The 16,592-nt window shown below is 55.0% G+C and overlaps 1 protein-coding gene across 1 annotated transcript in view; it reads left to right on the forward strand.

Moving 5' to 3' along the window:
- SLC9A1 (solute carrier family 9 member A1) overlaps positions 1-16,592 on the forward strand; it is a 57,643-nt gene that overhangs the window by 24,737 nt on the left and 16,314 nt on the right. Inside the window, exons 2-4 of the mRNA XM_028113687.2 lie at positions 11,234-11,694; positions 14,956-15,206; positions 16,149-16,366. Coding sequence (XP_027969488.1) covers positions 11,234-11,694; positions 14,956-15,206; positions 16,149-16,366 — 930 coding nt within the window. The remainder of the gene's footprint in view (positions 1-11,233; positions 11,695-14,955; positions 15,207-16,148; positions 16,367-16,592) is intronic.

Consider the following 16,592-nt stretch of genomic DNA (forward strand, 5'->3'; position numbering starts at 1 on the left):
CAGCCTGGGCTTGGCTCGGGCTCTTCTTCTCCCCAGATGTAGCTTTCTGGTCTCCTGAGGCATGTGGAGGTGGACCGGGGGTGGGCTCGCCCATCCTGCCGGAATCTGCAGGAGGCAGTGCAAGCTGCCCCCGGAGCCTAGACTTAACAACTCTGCGGCTGGACTGCTCTCCCCACTCCAGGGTGCTAGGCTGGGGTGGCCAGCACCATCTCTCATTATTTCTTTCCCAAGGTGCTTGAGGACAGGACTTTCACATCGTCCCAGACCAGAGCCTTTCAGTGACTCTGCCTGAGCACTGGATTGGGAGTCCGCAGTCCCAGGTCTGTGACCTGGCTCTGCTGCTACCCGTGTGATCTTGGGAGAGTGTCTGGACCTCTCTGAGCTTCTGTCTCTTCATCCGTTATCTACTGCCCAGAGAAATGGCTGCTTTGTGCCCACCTAGGTCATCACTTCCTTTCCAGCCTTCACTGTCACCTGTGCTCAGTAGAAACCCACTACCTGCAACATGCTTAGTCCCCACACCGCCTGCCTTTCCACACGCTGCTGCTTTGCCCAGAAGGCCCTCCCAGGGCGCTCCTAACCCCAGCTCCGCCTTCAGGCTCAGGCCAGCTCAACTAGCATTGAATGCACATGAGCCCTACTGCCACACGCTGGAGACAAGGTTAAATCAGACTGGAATTCTGCCCTTGCACAGTCATGCGGGCTCAACAAAGAAGTCTTGGTCTTTGCCACATGCCAGGTTCTGTGCTAAGTGCCGGAGCGTCAAAGAGGATGAGGACAGGGTCCCTGCCCTTGAGAGCCGTCGGAGGGGGAGACAACCCACCAACCACACAGTGTGAGCAGACTCTTAATGGAGGGCTGCAGGATTCCAGACTCAAGTGTGATGAGTTTCTGCCCCAGGGGCCATTTAGGGAAAGCTGCTGGAGGAACTGTGGCCTGTTGGTGGTCACTCTCCAGTGACCCACCAAACAAAGCCTCTGGTTTGCTCAGTGCTCTCCTATCTGTGGTCCCACATGGTCCTCACAACAACCTTGCTAGGTCATCAGGGCAGAAGATGATCAGATGAGCAAATTCTGATAGTGAGCCTACTGTGTGTTGGGCACAACTCTAGGTGCTGGGGGTACAACAGCAGTTGTGACAGTCTGCTCTCATGGAGGAGGATGGAGGACCCAGCATGCACAGACTTCAGGTAGTGGTGAGTGCTGTAGAGAAAGATAAACCAGGGTGAGTGGTTAGAGGGGGCCTGGGGAAGACCTCCCTGAGGAGGAGGCATTTGAGCAGGGACCTGAAAGATGGAGGGAATCTGTTCAACTATGTGGTGCAGTGTGTTTCAGGCAGAAGGAAGAGTAAATGCAAAGGCCCTGGGGTGGAATTGTTCTGTTCAAGGAAAAGCAAGGAGGCTGTAGAGCCAGAGAGGGGTTTGCCACTGGGTTGGAGGTGGGGTATAAGAGAATGGAGTCACGATGATTCCAGGGTTTGGGACGTGAGCAACCGAATGGTACTGGGGCAGCGGGGACCACTATAGGAGGAGCGTGTTTGGTGGTAGGGAAATGAGAGTTCAGCTCCTGTGCCCTTGCCACTACGAGTCCACCCCATGCGCACCCAGACACACCAGCCTATGGGTCACCCGTGCCCACCCCTCCAGGCAGCCTCCTCATCTCTCAGGCCCTACTCCAAGCTCAGTCCCCTGAGAGTCATGTTCTCTCGTCAATGTCTTTCTGGCCCTTCTGAGAGGTCACCGAAAAGCCCAAGTTGCGGGGCAGCTGACAGCTCTTCTTTATCACTGCCGCCAGATCCTGGGAAGCACTGACTGAGCTGGGAGGGGCGGAAGGCTCCCCCCGCTCCATGCTTCCCTGGGTGCTGTGCTCTCTGTCCCACCCAGCCAGCGCCCCTGAAGCCATGTCTTGTTCTCCCTTCAGAGCACCCCCGCCCCTTGGAGTAGCTGAAAACGGGACGCTGGGCCTCGCTTTCTACAGGGCTGTTGTCCTGGAAATGGTAGAATTTCTCTTTGCATTGCTTTGATGATTTTGTGGGCAAGTTCAAGTTATATATAATGGATCTAATTCACTGTTGAGCTGCTAAGCTGAGTGACTTTCACCTGGAAGGGACACGAAGGACAACAGGTATTTGGTATATTCAATTTCAGTTTTCTCCTAAATTTGCATTTTTGCAAACTCTACCCCACCCCCACTAAAGGAAAAGAAAAGAGAAATCCAGCTTTCCCAAGGTCTAAAGTTTCTGGAAATGGAACCTCTCTTACAGAGCATCTTGTTTTTTCCCCTACCCCTGCTGTGGGCAGGTGTGCTAAGAGCTCCTGCTGTGGCCTGCAGGTCCTGAGAACAGTCTTGGGAGGAGGAGGGCTGGGGGTGGGGATGGGCAGGGGAGAGGAAGCCTCACATCTGGGGAGCTACCCACTGGGCACCTGGAGAGGAAGGGGATGTGGCTTAAGTCCAGGTTTCATTCCAGCTCAAGTGTTCCGTGCTTTCACTTCTCCACACTGCATGGTTGAAATTCGGGGAGCCAAGGAGGGCCTCCTTTGCAAGGGGTGTGATTTAGGTTTCTCTGATGCCGATGGCCCTACAGGGTCAGGTGAAGGTACAGAAGAATTGGAAGCAGAGGCCCTCGGTTTCACTGCCAGCCACAAGGGCAGGGCCTGCCTGGGGCTCTTTGTGGAGGATCTCAGTATGAGAAACCAGCCTTCATCCTAGTGCTGTCATGGAGGGACTGTTCAGTGTCCTATGGCACGGGCAAGGCCATGGGTAGGGTGAGATCACTCCAAAGGGGCTGGGGAGGCATTGGGAGAGGAAGTAATCTTGGGTCTGAAACACTGCTCTGGGACCTTGGGGCACGTAAGCGGTCTTCTGTCTGATGTTCTCTTTACTTATCTTAAAATGGGGGATAATAGTACCTCCTGCATGAGGGTTGTTGAGAAAATTAAATGAGGTGCTTCAGTAAAGTGTTTGTATACCGAACTGTTCACGGTGTGGATTTGAGGGTGGGAGGGTGTCTTGTGTAGCAGGTAAAGGGAAAGGAGGGGAATCACTGGGAGATCCTCCTCCTCCTTACGTACTTAGATCCTGTTGGGAAAAAGTTTTAAATGACCATGTGTTCTATGTATTTCCATTTTGAAAAAAAAAAAAATCAACAGAAACCAGTATGTATAGCATGTCCCTGCCAGGGACCCAAACCAGCCACAAGTCTTTGGAGCCTGAGGTCCTACCCCACCCCCCTGAGCTGCCATCCTTACTGGCTGCCTGGAAACCTCTGGCTTGCCAGGCCCTATTGTTGCCTCCTGGAGCTCTGTATCTTGTCAACACACACGGACTGTTTACTGCAAGTCCCTGGTCCCTGTCCCTCCACCCCCCTTCTCTTGTGACTCATCCTCCACCTGGAGGCACAGGGACTCTCTGTGCCTTTCCTGTGGGGGGTGGGGAGAATCTGCTGGAGTGAAGTTCATCCAACAAATGTTTGTGGGGCGCTTAGGTGATTGGGAGGCTGGGCTGGGTACCAAGAAGTGCCGCCCCAGTGGGGTGAAGTGGGGTCGGGGCTGCTGAAGTACATCCTGGAGACCCAGGGAAAAGGCCAGTGGGAGCGAAAGGCAGGGTAGGAGTAGAGCCTGGCTCAAGACCGGGTCAAGGGCGTTGGGGGCCAGACCTAAAGGTCAGGAGACCCTCCGAGGCCTGCGGCGCCAGCTGGGGCCCCTGACTCAGTTCCTTGCGTGGCCTGCCTGCTCCATCTGTGAGCCAGTGTCTTCCTCCCTGTACAGTCTCCTTCCCACGCTGGCTGGAGGTTTCAGGGTCCTCAGAGGACTACTGAGATCAACTCTCTGCTCATTTGTTCACACTCTTCCCCCTCTGGTCTCCTGCCCACGAGGCCCAGCTTTAACCCCACGTCCTTTAGGAAGCTTCCAGCATTTCCTGAACCCGGTTTTCCTGAGCATCACCCTGTGGGCCCCAGGGCCGTGTGCTGGGATGCCAAGCAGACTAGAACACCTAGCTACAGAGCTCTTGGCTGCACGGTTATGGGGAGCACCTGACTCAGCTTGGGGAGTTCGGGAAAGGCTTCTCAGAGGAGGTGACACCGCCACCGTTAGGGAAATTAGGTTTTGAAAGGTGGGTGGAAGTTCAAGGTGAAAAATAGTTTCCCTCTGTGTGCACAGAATTAGGGTTGGGGTTTGAGGACTTCTGGCAAGTGGAGTTCAGGGATTGGGGATGGTAGGTTAAGTGCTGAGGGTTAACCCTGAGCTCGGCCAGCTCTCTGACCCTGGAAACCTGATCATAGCACCTGCTCTGGAGCACCTCTCGTGCGAGGTCTCTGAGAGGGCCCGGCTGTAGCTGTGTCACTCTGCCTATTGCTTTCAAGTCTCCTCGGCCACCGGGTCCCCCCAGCCTAGGTGGCATTTCTGTCCTTCCCTCTTCTTCATCATCATCTCATGTTAGTCTCCTGCTTCGCAAAGTACGTGTTGCTTCTGTGTCCAACCCCTTGATTCTCACTTGTCTACACACGAGGAAACTGAGGCCGGTCTGTGGGGCAATGATTTGCCCAGAGCATCATGGTTACTAGAGGACAAAGCTAGGCCTCGAATCCAGGTGTCAGCCTCCTGGTCCAGTCTTCTTCTTCTTCTTCTTTTTTTTTTTTTTTTAAAGATTTTATTTATTTATTTGACAGAGAGAGAGACAGAGCAGGAACACAAGCAGGGGGAGTAGGAGAGGGAGAAGCAGGCTTCCTGCTGACCAGGGAGCCCGATGCGGGACTCGATCCCAGGACTCCAGGATCATGACCCGAGCCGAAGGCAGACGCTTAACGACTGAGCCACCCAGGCGCCCCTGGTCCAGTCTTCTTTTCTCCACACCTCAGGCAGGCTAATACATGCTGTTTGTGTTCTCAGAGAGCTTTTTTAGCTCATTTCCTACCCACACTTGATGTTCCGGGGAGGTGGAACCCTGTCTCCCTGAGATGTGGGGTGAAACAAGCAAGAAATAGAGGTGCCATGCGGAAGACGAGAGGGGGAGGCACAGAGAGCCCGACTCCCCCGGCCTGGGGGACGCGTCCTGCCCAGGTACTTGGAACAGACTTATTTATGGCTGTATCCACAACGGAGGCATCTTGCAAACTAGAATGCTCTTCCCCTCGATCCTGACAGGCTTTGTTTCCATCGACGCAGCATGGCACAAAAAGCTGGCAATCCGGAGACCTGGGTTCTAATTTTGCCTCTGCCACTTGCCAACTAGGTAGCCTTGGGCAAGTCACTTCGCCTCTCTGCTCCTCAGTCTCTTCATCTCTCAAATGAGGGTCTGGGTACAAGAGAGGAAATGAGAGGAGCTCCATAGATCCCCCAGCGCAGGACCTTGTATCAGACACTGGGGAGTGTCTAGTAAGTGCTTTTCTTCTCTGTGCTGGGGATTGTATCTTCAAGTGAGTCACGATCAAATACAATATCACTGAGTGGGCACTATCAGTTTACATGTTTTAAAAATTGTCATTCATTGAGTGGCTCCCGGAGGCCAGGAGCTCATCCGTGACACTTACACAGCTCCCCTGGGGGTGGCGGCATCCTCCCAGTTACAGAGTAAGGACGAAGATTCAAAGACACATGCAACATGTATCATACAGCATCTCCCTTGCTCTACACAATAGCACTCATATTTGGATATTGGCAAAGGCTTGGTGAAGACAGCCTGCCTTCTTATTTCTCTTTCTTTTTTCCCTTGGTTTTTATTTATTCATTACCCTTAATATCTATTCGCTATGTGCAGGATACTTGTCCTGGGCTGTTTAGAGGATAGAGACCCTAGAATGACTCTCCTGTTTCTCTCTTGCTCGCTCGCTCGCTCTCTGGCAAACTTCTGTTGATCCCTCAAAGCACAGTCTAAATGGTCCCTGCCCTGGGAACATTACCTACTCTTGAAATTTGGCCATCCCCACCTCCTTCCTCTTTCCTGCACTTGACATCTAAAAGGCAACTTTATCTCAGTTCACGAATAGTTAATGCCTACTATTATGCTGGAAGCTGGAGACCCAGATGACTCTAGAAAATTTCCACCTGTAGGGAGCTTAACGCCCAGTGATGGACAAGTTTACACCAACGGGTGTTGGTAATGTAGAGTGATTCATGTTATACTTCGGTTTTGAAGAAAATTATACTAATAATAGCAGTCACCACTTTTTGCTAACATTGAGCACCAGCGATGTTTGGCATGCTTTGCCCCGATTACTTCCTCTTGTACTCCAGACACCATCTGGTCTAGGCTTTTACACAGATGAGGAAACTGAGAGTAGAAGATAAAACAGAAATGCCCAAGGCTGTCCAGCTAGGAACCCTGATTAGAACCCAGGGAGGCCTGGCTCACATGTCTTTGTCTCTGCTGGTCTGTTTATCAACCTGCTGGGACACTGGCTGAGTGTGTTCTGAGTGTGTCCTTTTTCCTTGGTCCTCATAGCTGACGTTGATGGTGGAAAGAATCGGAGCTCCTTCTACCCCAAAGGAGCCTCCAGCCCCAGCGGAGACCGGAGCTGTATACAGATCGGGCAGACAGGGGCTAAGCAGTCTGATCATTCCCATCTCCTGCCTCAGAAATTTAGCCAATAAGACTGAGCACTTCTGGCTGAGTTAACTTGGGAGGGCTTTCTGGAGGGGGCAGACCTAAAAGATAGGAAAGATTTCCCAAGGTTCTTCCTAGCCAGTGGAGTGGAAGGGGAGCCGTGATGAGACTTCCCTGGAGGAGAGCTCATGGAAAGGATACCATCTCTGGCCCTCTCAAAGCCTCTTTGGGCCTGGGCACTGACGCTCCCCTTAGAAACAAAATAAGAATAAAAGCAGAGTGGCTTTTACTGATGAGTGGCTAAGAACACAAACTCTGGAGCCAGACTGCCTGGGTTTGAGTCAGTGATCAGCTACTTGACTTTGAGCAAGTTGCTTAACCTTTCTGTCCTTCAGTTTCCTCATCTATGAAACGAGGGGATGGTCATCGTGACCCCAGAGCTGTGATGAGGTGCAAATGAGATAAAAAGTATCCGAGCACCCTGCTGTAAACTGTAGAGTGCCCGGTTTTCCTTGGGAGGTATTACCTTTCAGGATTAGTTGAGACTGGTTGCTGGGGCAGTTGAAGAGGGAGTTAGAGAAATGGAATCGTGTGCAACCAGGAATCCCCTGGGACCTGGCCGAGTTGCAGCCCCAGAGCAGTCCTCAGGCCTGGAACTAGGGCGGCAGAGCCCCTCCTTGCACACCCCGGGGTCTCTGGTGACCAGCACGGGTGCGCCAAGGAGGCCTCTGCCCCGGCACTCCCCTCTGACTGCCCTGCCCCGGGGAGAAACACAGGAAGTGGGATCCGGGGTGTCCGGTCACCCTGGCAACCGAGGGTGACGTGGAACAGCTTTGCCTGCCACTTGCTTGCTCCGTTGCCCCAGTCTCAGCAGATGGGGACCGTGCCTGGGGGTGAAAATAAGCTTTCTCATGGTGGAGCGCGGCGAAGCTGCAGAGGTGCCGGGAACCCCTCGCCAATTTGAAGTTGGCTCAAGTGTCTGTTCAGTGTGCCTCTGTGTGTGTGTGTGTGTGTGTGTGTGTGTGTGTGAGCATGTGTGAGAAAGGGTGAGAATGAGTGTAAGTATAAGAGCTAGTGTGGATGAGTGTAAGAGGGAGTGAGCGTGTAAGAGAGTAGGTGAGTATAAGAGCAAGGGAGTGTGTGTAAGAGTAGGTGAGTGTGAGGAGTGTGTATACGAGCTAGAATGAGGCTGAGTATGTGTCCAAGGGAGTGCATAAGAGTGCGTAAGAGTGCGAGAGCACATGTGAGAGTGGGGAGTATGTGAGAGAGAATGTGTGGGGGTGAGTGTGTAAGAGGGAGCTGGTGCGCGTGTAAGAGAGCCAGAGAGTGGGTGGGTGGGTGTGTCCCTCTGTCCCCTGCAGTTGCCAGCACTGGACACGGTGGAGCCACCTCTGCCCCCCCCCCCCCCCCCCCCCCCCCCCCCCGTGGCAGGGACTGTGTGGGTGGAACTCCACACCTTCTCGCATCCCTGCTCTGGGGGGACTGGACGCCCCCCAGGAGGCCATGTGGTTTGAGAGCTCCCCGCACCTGGAGCTTCCTGCGTTCTCACGGTGGAATGGTCATGTGACACTGGCAGGTCACTGGTTGTCTGTGAGTCTCAGTTTCCCTGACGGAGGAGCAGAGGGTTTGGATGATCTCCAGAGTCTGTTCCAGCGCTCCTGGCTCTGGATTTGACTAACTGCCTCAGCCCCACCCCACATGCCATCCTGATGACATCACTGTGCCACAAAGTTTGGGCCCTGGGAGTTTTGCCTTATTTCTTGGCATCTTGGGATCTCACCTTAATGGTGGGCTTTTGTCGGGGGACTGGGGGCCCTAGCCGTGTCCCTTTCACCACACCTGGTGTCAGCAAACTTCCTGCGTTTTAAGGAGACTCTTCAGGGCTGCAGGGTGGGAACAGCTGGTGGAGTCAGGGCCTTGGAAGGGGGACAAGCCAGAACAGGCCCGCAGCCGTCCCCCCCCCCCCCCCCCCCCCCGCCTACACTGCTGCACCCCCGCCCCCGCCCCGCCCAGAAGCTTGCTTTTCAGTAATGTGCCGCCTACCCGAGGTAAGGAGCCAAGAGTGGATCCCAGACCTTCCTCTTCAGCCCGGGCCCCTCCCTCCCCTGCCCTTGCCCGTCAGGGCCTGCTCGCCAAGAGGCAGGGCCGACACAGGAAGACCTGGGGGGGACTGCCTCTGGGAACATGGCTCCAGCCCCAGGTACTGTGGGAGCCAGCTTCTGTGGAAGAAAGTGCACTGCACCCAGGTCAGGAGGCCCAGGACCTAGCAGTCCTGGGTGGCCTGGGCCTGTCGTGCCTCCTCTGAGCTCCAGGTTTTTCCTCTGTCAAACAGGAATGCCAGCCGTCTCTTAACCTAGTGAGGGAGGCCTGGTGGCCCAAAGGTCCTGAGACTGGGAAAAGCCGTTCCCATGAGTTTGTCATGAAGGTTCTGACTCTGAGTCACCTCCGTGTCCCCAGTGCACAACACCAGCCCGTATCAGAGAAAATACCCATGTTTGAGTAAAAGATTGAGTAGCTCTCTCTACTACAGATATTCTAAGCTAGAGTAGAACTCTTCCCTTGGACTCTGGGGAAGCCACTGAGTCTTGCCAAGCCCCAGCTTTCTCTTCTGCAAAGTGGGGACCATGCGAACCCCACAGGGCGATTGCGAGGACTAAAGAGATGCTACGTGCCAGGCTCCCAGCACAGTGCCTGGCTTGCGGCGCACCTTCAGGAATAATGAGCGTTCTTCATGTTCCCACTCTTGGCTTGTTTCCCTTGTCCCCTTACCCATCCCTCCGTGTGGTCCTCGTCTCTGGGTCTGCAGCGCACGGTGGGGCACTTTCGGGGACCAGGCAAGCTCTATGGATTGGACTGATGGCAGAGAGGGATGGGGAGGCATTTTTAAAGTGTAATGTGCTAGGTGGAGGTAGAGGCTGTCCTCTACTTGCCCTGTCTTCGCTGCTCCTGCCTCGGTGCCAGAGAGAGAGAGGAATTGGGGCAGCGACTGTGGATTGAAGGTTTGAGAAGGAGAGGCACCAGAGAAGGCCTCCTGCCCTACCATGAGCAGACAGGGGTGGTCAGGGAATGCTTCCTGGAGCAGGAAGCAGGTAGAAGCCTGCGGTGTCAGCCACACACAGTAGGGGTAGAGGTACAGGAACAGTGTTCTGGAGAGACAGACTAGACCAGGCAAAGATCTGCAGGCAAAAGAGGATGTGGCTCCTTTAGGGGGAGATGTCCCTTCCATTGCACCAGCCGACTGAACACTGGGCCTTACTGGTAAGATGCTACAAAACTGGGGAATTTTTCAGCAAGAGGTGAGTTTAGTCAGGTCTGTTTTGAAGCCAAGAGAATGCACATAGCGGCTCTGGGGTTCTCTCCTGGCCTAGGATGGAGACGTGTTGTTTTCCAGCATGTTTTGAGTGTCTCCTGGGAGCTTGGTGCCAGTGCTCTGCGCCTAGCTAGAGTTTCGAGTGTGAGTCTTGACTTGTAGCTGGGCTGGTACTACCCAGATTAGTCCTCGAGAGTGGGAGGGGCTTTGGGCATGGGGAACATGTGTCTTCTCCTTCCCAAGGATCTCAGGGGTAATGAGAGCCAAAACCTGGTCAGATGGGTTATCAGGAATTATGTAAGTAATGGCCTAGCCCTGTGCATTTTCAAATCAGTAGATACTTACTGCATACCTACTATGTCCCTAACCCTGGGCATCTGATTAGAAACAGGGCATCTGCCTGCACAGAGCATGTAGGCTAGGGAGGAGAGGAGGAAAGCCAGAGCTTTCACCTTGAACAAAGTATCATACTTTCTTAACCAAGCTGACCCTGGGGTTTTTGGTACCCAGCATGCAGATAGGTGCTGGGGTCTTCTCTACCTACCTCCCCACCCCAGAACAAACCAGAACCCCTTAGGGAGCTTGGGGCCAAACCTGCCATTGAGAGAGTACCTCTCAGAAGGGAATTTTTGCTACTTCCTAGCTCTGGGTTTGGGGCCCTCGGGTGGGCCAGTGCTGCTGGCTCAGGGAGAGGGTTGGCGGGCCTCAGGCAGAGGGGCATGTTTGTGCCTTGATGAGGAGGGAGAGCAGGGGTCGACTTACAGAACTTAGGAGTTTGATGGGAGCTGGGGGTTCAGACCTGGGTTCTGTCCTGGTTCTGCTCCTAATTTGCTGTGTGCCCTTGGGCAAGTCCTTTCCCCTTTCTGAGCCTCAGTTGCTCCATCTCTAAAGTGGAGGGGATTAGGCTAGAAACAGATGGCCAGATAGGTTTTGTCTCACATGCAAATTTGATTGATCGCTGTTTGGCTTCTTGAGCAACTCTGTGGGCTCGGCAGGAAAGTGCCCGAGTCTAGGAATGGAGGTGTAGGTAATGCCCTTGGATACCTGGAGCCTCGGTAATCAGTGGATCATTTCTGCCTTCTGGAGGCATACAGAGCTGCTTCTTTCTACCACTCTATGACAGACAAGGATAACATCTGTATATCCTTTGAGAAAAACACTTCAAAAACATTGTCACTTAGTGTATACAGCAAACCCTGGGAAGCTAGTATTACCACTTCCATGTCCTGGGCAAGGAAGTCAAGGCTCAGAGAGTTCCCAGAGCAGCCCTCTGAGGCCAAGCCCCTGTCACTAGCTGCCCTTCTCATCTCCAGCCCCGTCCCCAGCCTCGCGTCCCGGCTCGCTGCAAGCCCATGGCCTCCTGTTCTCCTACTCTCCGCAGGTTTCCATGTGATCCCCACTATCTCGAGCATCGTCCCAGAGAGCTGCCTGCTGATCGTGGTGGGGCTGCTGGTGGGGGGCCTGATCAAGGGCGTGGGTGAGACGCCCCCCTTCCTGCAGTCGGATGTCTTCTTCCTCTTCCTGCTGCCGCCCATCATCCTGGACGCGGGCTACTTCCTGCCGCTGCGGCAGTTCACGGAAAACCTGGGCACCATTCTGATCTTCGCCGTGGTGGGCACGCTGTGGAACGCCTTCTTCCTGGGTGGCCTCATGTACGCCGTGTGCCTGGTGGGCGGCGAGCAGATCAACAACATCGGCCTCCTGGACAACCTGCTTTTCGGCAGCATCATCTCCGCCGTGGACCCCGTGGCCGTGTTGGCCGTCTTCGAGGAGATCCACATCAACGAGCTGCTGCATATCCTTGTCTTCGGGGAGTCCCTGCTCAACGACGCCGTCACTGTGGTGAGAGGCCCAGACCCGAATCCAGGTCCAGAGTGAATCCCACCTCCACCTTCTGATCACAGTAGCGAAACAGCAGATGTCCCTTCCTGCTGGCTGTGTGCCAGGCGTCGTGCTGAGCACTCACGTGCATTATGTCATGTAATCCTTGTGATGCCCTTAGGAAGTGCTTTTTTATTCTCCTTTACAGAGGAGGCAGCAGGCCCACCGAAGTCAGACGACTTGCTAACATGTGATAGGACCAAGGTTAGAAGCCAGATCTGTCAGACGTCAGGGCCTGAGCTCCTGGCCTTTCCAGGCCATACCCTCTCTGTCCCTGACTTGGACTGTGAGGTGAATTTGGTTAAACATATCATCTTTAGACTTTAGTTTACCCTTTAGAGGCTATTGAGCTCGGGAGGGCCAGTGCAGCCGTCCTGTTGGCTGCATCCTAAGCTACAGTTCGGTTTGTACAGAGTTCAGAGGCAGCCGTGGTGGAAAGGGACCCTGCCCTCAAAACCTCCAGGAAGGGCACCTGGCAGGCTCAGTCAGAGCATGTGACTCTCAATCTCAGGGTCACGAGTTCCAGCCCCACATTGGGCATGGAGCCTACTTTAAAAAAAATAAAAATAAAATTTACTATAAAAAAAAACAACAAAACCCCTCTAGAAAGTGATAAATAAAATGGATAGGCCTGAGGTTGGCCACTCGCTTATTATGTGATCTTAGGCAAGTGACTGTACCTCTCTGGGCTTCCTCGATAGCTGCAAAGTGGCCGAGCGGGTGGTGCTTTCCTCCCGGGGGCCAGTAAGGACAGACGCCCCCAGTGCAGTCTGCACCCGGCCACGCCGCCTGTGCTGACACATGCCTTTCCTCCCAGCCAGTTTCCTCAGGAAACGGGTACGTGTATGTGCACACTCAGTCGTGTTGTGAAAACACCCCCATTCTCCTCCTCGTTGGACCCCTCAGAGAGTAGGAAAACACAAGGACATGTGTGCATGGAATGCATGCTCACACACGCACCCCCTCTTCACCCACCCCCAGTCCCTCCGGAAGCCGCACTTCAAAGAGACAAAGTAGTGGTGGTCGGCTTGCCACAGGCAGCCTCAGCTTCCTCTCCTCTTCCTCTTCCTCCCCTGCTGCTTTCTTTGGGTCCTTGTGGGGCTGGGAGAGCAGCAGCCTGATCTAAGCAAGCAGGCCTCGGTGCTGGTCCTTCTAGCACCAGCTCTTGCCTCAGTTTCTCCATCTGTAACAAGGATTGTGGTACCCGGCCCGTCATCCTCCCAGGGTTCTTACAGGGGTCACACTAGTGGGTACCACAGACAGGGCCCTCCCCAGTTGGATCTGGGTCATGGGGTTCAGGTTGGCACTCCTGGGGAGCAGTGGGGCTGTGGTTATGTCAAGTGGGTACCTCAGCCTGGCCAACTTGGGCCTATGGCCATGCCTCCCCAGGTGGTGGTAGTGCTGGTAGGAATTGCTCGTGCTCACTTCCTGTCTGAGCACTTCCAGTCTGAATATTGCCTCATCTAACGTGCACAGAAACTCCATGAGGTTGGCACTGTAATTATCCCGTTTTTCCAAGTGAGGAAACTGAGCTACTGATACAGGTTGAGGAACTGATCCAGGGTCATTTTAGCTGGTAAGTGATGGTAAGTGATGTAGCTGGGCTTCACACCTACACGGTGGGAGTCCAGAGCCCCCACACTTACCACTGTGTCACGCTGCCTCTCTACTCCCGTTGACAGTACAGCCAGGTGGGAAAGGAGGACCTTGCCCTCTCTACCTGCCCTATTGGTCCAGGGGGTAGACCCTGGGGACCCATGAATCTCCTCAGGCCAGGAGTGAGTGTAGGTGGCCTAGGGCTGAGAACACACCTGTTGTCCACTGCTGGATCCCTGCCCCGTCTCTCAGACAGCGATGGCCCAGGCAAACACTGGGGACGGGCCAGTGCTTGGTATCTCCCTGTCTTGCTTGGCCCACGTCAGGCCCTTTCTAGAGCTCTGGGCATGAGAGTGAGTGCCCTGTTTCCTGACATTAAAGCTGAAGGCAGCCCCTGAGCTGCATGGTCTCAAGTCACTTCTCCTGCCCACGCCTCCTTGCCTTTAGGGCCTGGGGGCTTTGGGGAGTTCCTTCTCAGCAATTCTCAGGTCCTCTTCCCTTTCAGCACCCCAGGCCTGGGAAGTCCCCAGCCGGTTTCCTGGCAAGCTGTCTAGGAGTAGGCCCAGTAGCCAGGGAGCCAGCACCTAAGTGCAGGCAGAACCTCAACGCTGCCCCCATCCAGGAGGGCCTACCCCCTGCTGTAGGGAATAAGTTCTGGGCCTGGTGTTGCTGCTGGGGGCTGGGGGCCCTTTGTCAAGTCGCTCCACCACTCTGAGCTTCTTTAGGGGAGGAACAGGCATCCTTGCTCGCCGACCTCATGAGGCTGTTGTGTGTTGAACAGGATAGCCACTGTCCAAGGGCTTTATAGTATGTGATGTGCCACTTCAACGTCTGACGCTAGCACTACAGTGACGCTGTATTTCCCAGTCTGGGTGGGGTGGGGTGGGGGGTGGGGGGGAGCCTTAGAAAGCCCCTCGTGCCTTAGCATCTGAACTTGGCTGTTCATGGTAACCACCTGGAGAGCTTGTTGAACAGAGATTTCTGGGCCCCACCTCCCGAGAATCCAAGTAGGGTATGGCCTCGCTGTGTATATTTTCAGAAATTTCCAGAGGCTAAGAAGTCCTGTTCTAGTTCGTTGTCTGAACTTTCTCTGCTTTGCGCTGAAGGAGAGACTGAGATCCAGACAGGGACACAGTCTGCCCAAGGCCAAACCGTGAGAGAGGCCACCTACTAGCGCGAGTGGTAGCTGGCACCGCGATGAGCATGGTTCTGGGCCCTTTGCCTTTATGAACTAGTTTTAATCCTCGCAGTAGCCCTATACGGTTGGTACTGTTATCCCATTTTAGGGTGAGGAGAAGTGAAGCGCGGGGAGCTGGAGTCATTTGCCCCAAGTGTACAGCTGGGGAACAGCAGAGTCACAATTCCAGCCCAGCTAGTTTGGCTTCAGAGTGTGTGCTCTTCATCAGCACAGCACGCTGCAGGCCTGAAGCAAGGTCCTCTGGCCCCTGGGCCAGTGGTTTTGACCACCTGCTTGGCACTAGGGTTTTTCTGCTATCATGTGGCCTCCTCTTGTAGCCATGTGGCCTCAGTGGAGGGCATGCGATCACTCTAGGTGGACCCCAGGGAGCTGGGGGAGGGGTCCAGGGCCATGCCCTCCTGCCGACCAGCCGACACCACTCCCCCCAGGTCCTGTATCACCTCTTTGAGGAGTTTGCCAACTATGACCGAGTGGGCATTGTGGACATCGTCCTCGGCTTCCTGAGCTTCTTCGTGGTGTCCCTGGGCGGGGTGTTTGTAGGCGTGGTCTACGGGGTCATTGCAGCCTTCACTTCCCGATTCACGGCCCACATTCGCGTCATCGAGCCACTGTTCGTCTTCCTCTATAGCTACATGGCCTACCTGTCGGCTGAGCTCTTCCACCTGTCGGGCATCATGGCGTGAGTCTGGGTGCAGCATGGGGTAGGCCGCCAACCTGGATTCCCTGTGCTTGTGGGGTCACGAGGGGGTTCCCCAAGGCCCAGCCTCCAGCCCTGGGATGAGACTCCTGCACCAGGCTCCAGTTCCTGGGACTGCCCCTGGAAGCACTGAGTTTAAAGTTCTAGAAAGCCTCAGCCCTGCTACTTCTTCCCTTTGCCTCAAAGGGAGTTCCTTGGCTGTAGCTGGCGACAGGCTCTCGCATTCACTGTGCCCTTCCACAGCCCCAGGAAGAAGGCCTGGGGCCTCCATTGCCATGAAGAGTCCTGAAGGTCCTGAGGCCTCAGCTGGGTGTTGAAATCCAGGGAATGTGGAGAGGCAGTGAGGTGCAAAGTTTTGCCCAGTAGGGGAAGATATTGGAAGTGCAGAGGCCAGGCCAGATTGGGGGATTCGGGGTAACCTTGAGGAGGCCGGACCAGCAGGAGCAGAGCCTGGATGGATGCCAGGCAGGGAGGGCTGGGGCAGCTGCTTGGAAGAGAGCTCCCTATGGGAACCTCCATGTGTTAGCGACACCGTGCTCCAGGGGAATAAACCAAGGCCATGGACGTGTGTGACTGACTCCTGTTAGATGGAGAGGCGGCATGGCCTTGGGGGGAGGCATGGACTTTAGAGTTGGGCAGACCTTAGTTTGCATCTTAGCTCTGCCGCTCACTGGCAGGGTGACAGTGGACAGGCATCTGTCTCTCTACCTCCCAGATCCCTCATCTGAAAAATGCAAAAACGTGCCCACGCCTGGGAGGGTTGAGTGAGAGGACAGAGCCGGAAGAGTCGTGTAAAGCCTGCCGTGGGTTCTGACCTGTCGGGGGGCTCAGGACATGGGCCCCTGTCTGCCTCCCCGGCAGTGGAGGGGCTCTGGGAAGGTGCAGCTCCTCTGAACCCCGAACTCTGCTCTTTCGTGACCCCAGACTCATCGCCTCAGGAGTGGTGATGCGCCCCTACGTGGAGGCCAACATCTCCCACAAGTCCCACACGACCATCAAATATTTCCTGAAGATGTGGAGCAGCGTCAGTGAGACCCTCATTTTCATCTTCCTTGGCGTCTCCACTGTGGCCGGCTCCCACCACTGGAACTGGACCTTTGTCATCAGCACCCTGCTCTTCTGCCTCATCGCCAGAGTGCTGGGTGAGGTCCCGGGCTGGAGCCGGGTAGAGGTGTGTGCGTGCGCGCGTGTGCGTGTGACGTGGAGGCAGGAACCGGGCTGGGGGGGAGGGGGTGGGTGCCTCGTGTGAAGGGGCCTGGCCGGGTCGGCTGCTGGCCACTCCCAGCTCAGCGGCGGACAGCAGCTTCCCTGCCCCTCTCTGCAATGCTGAGGCTGTGATGGGTCTTGTGATGGCTCACAGGGAGTCTG

This window comes from Eumetopias jubatus, unplaced genomic scaffold (assembly GCF_037043125.1).
Source record: "Eumetopias jubatus isolate StellerSeaLion01/CBP00866 unplaced genomic scaffold, mEumJub1_p1.0 scaffold_4, whole genome shotgun sequence".
Lineage (NCBI taxonomy): Eukaryota > Metazoa > Chordata > Mammalia > Carnivora > Otariidae > Eumetopias > Eumetopias jubatus.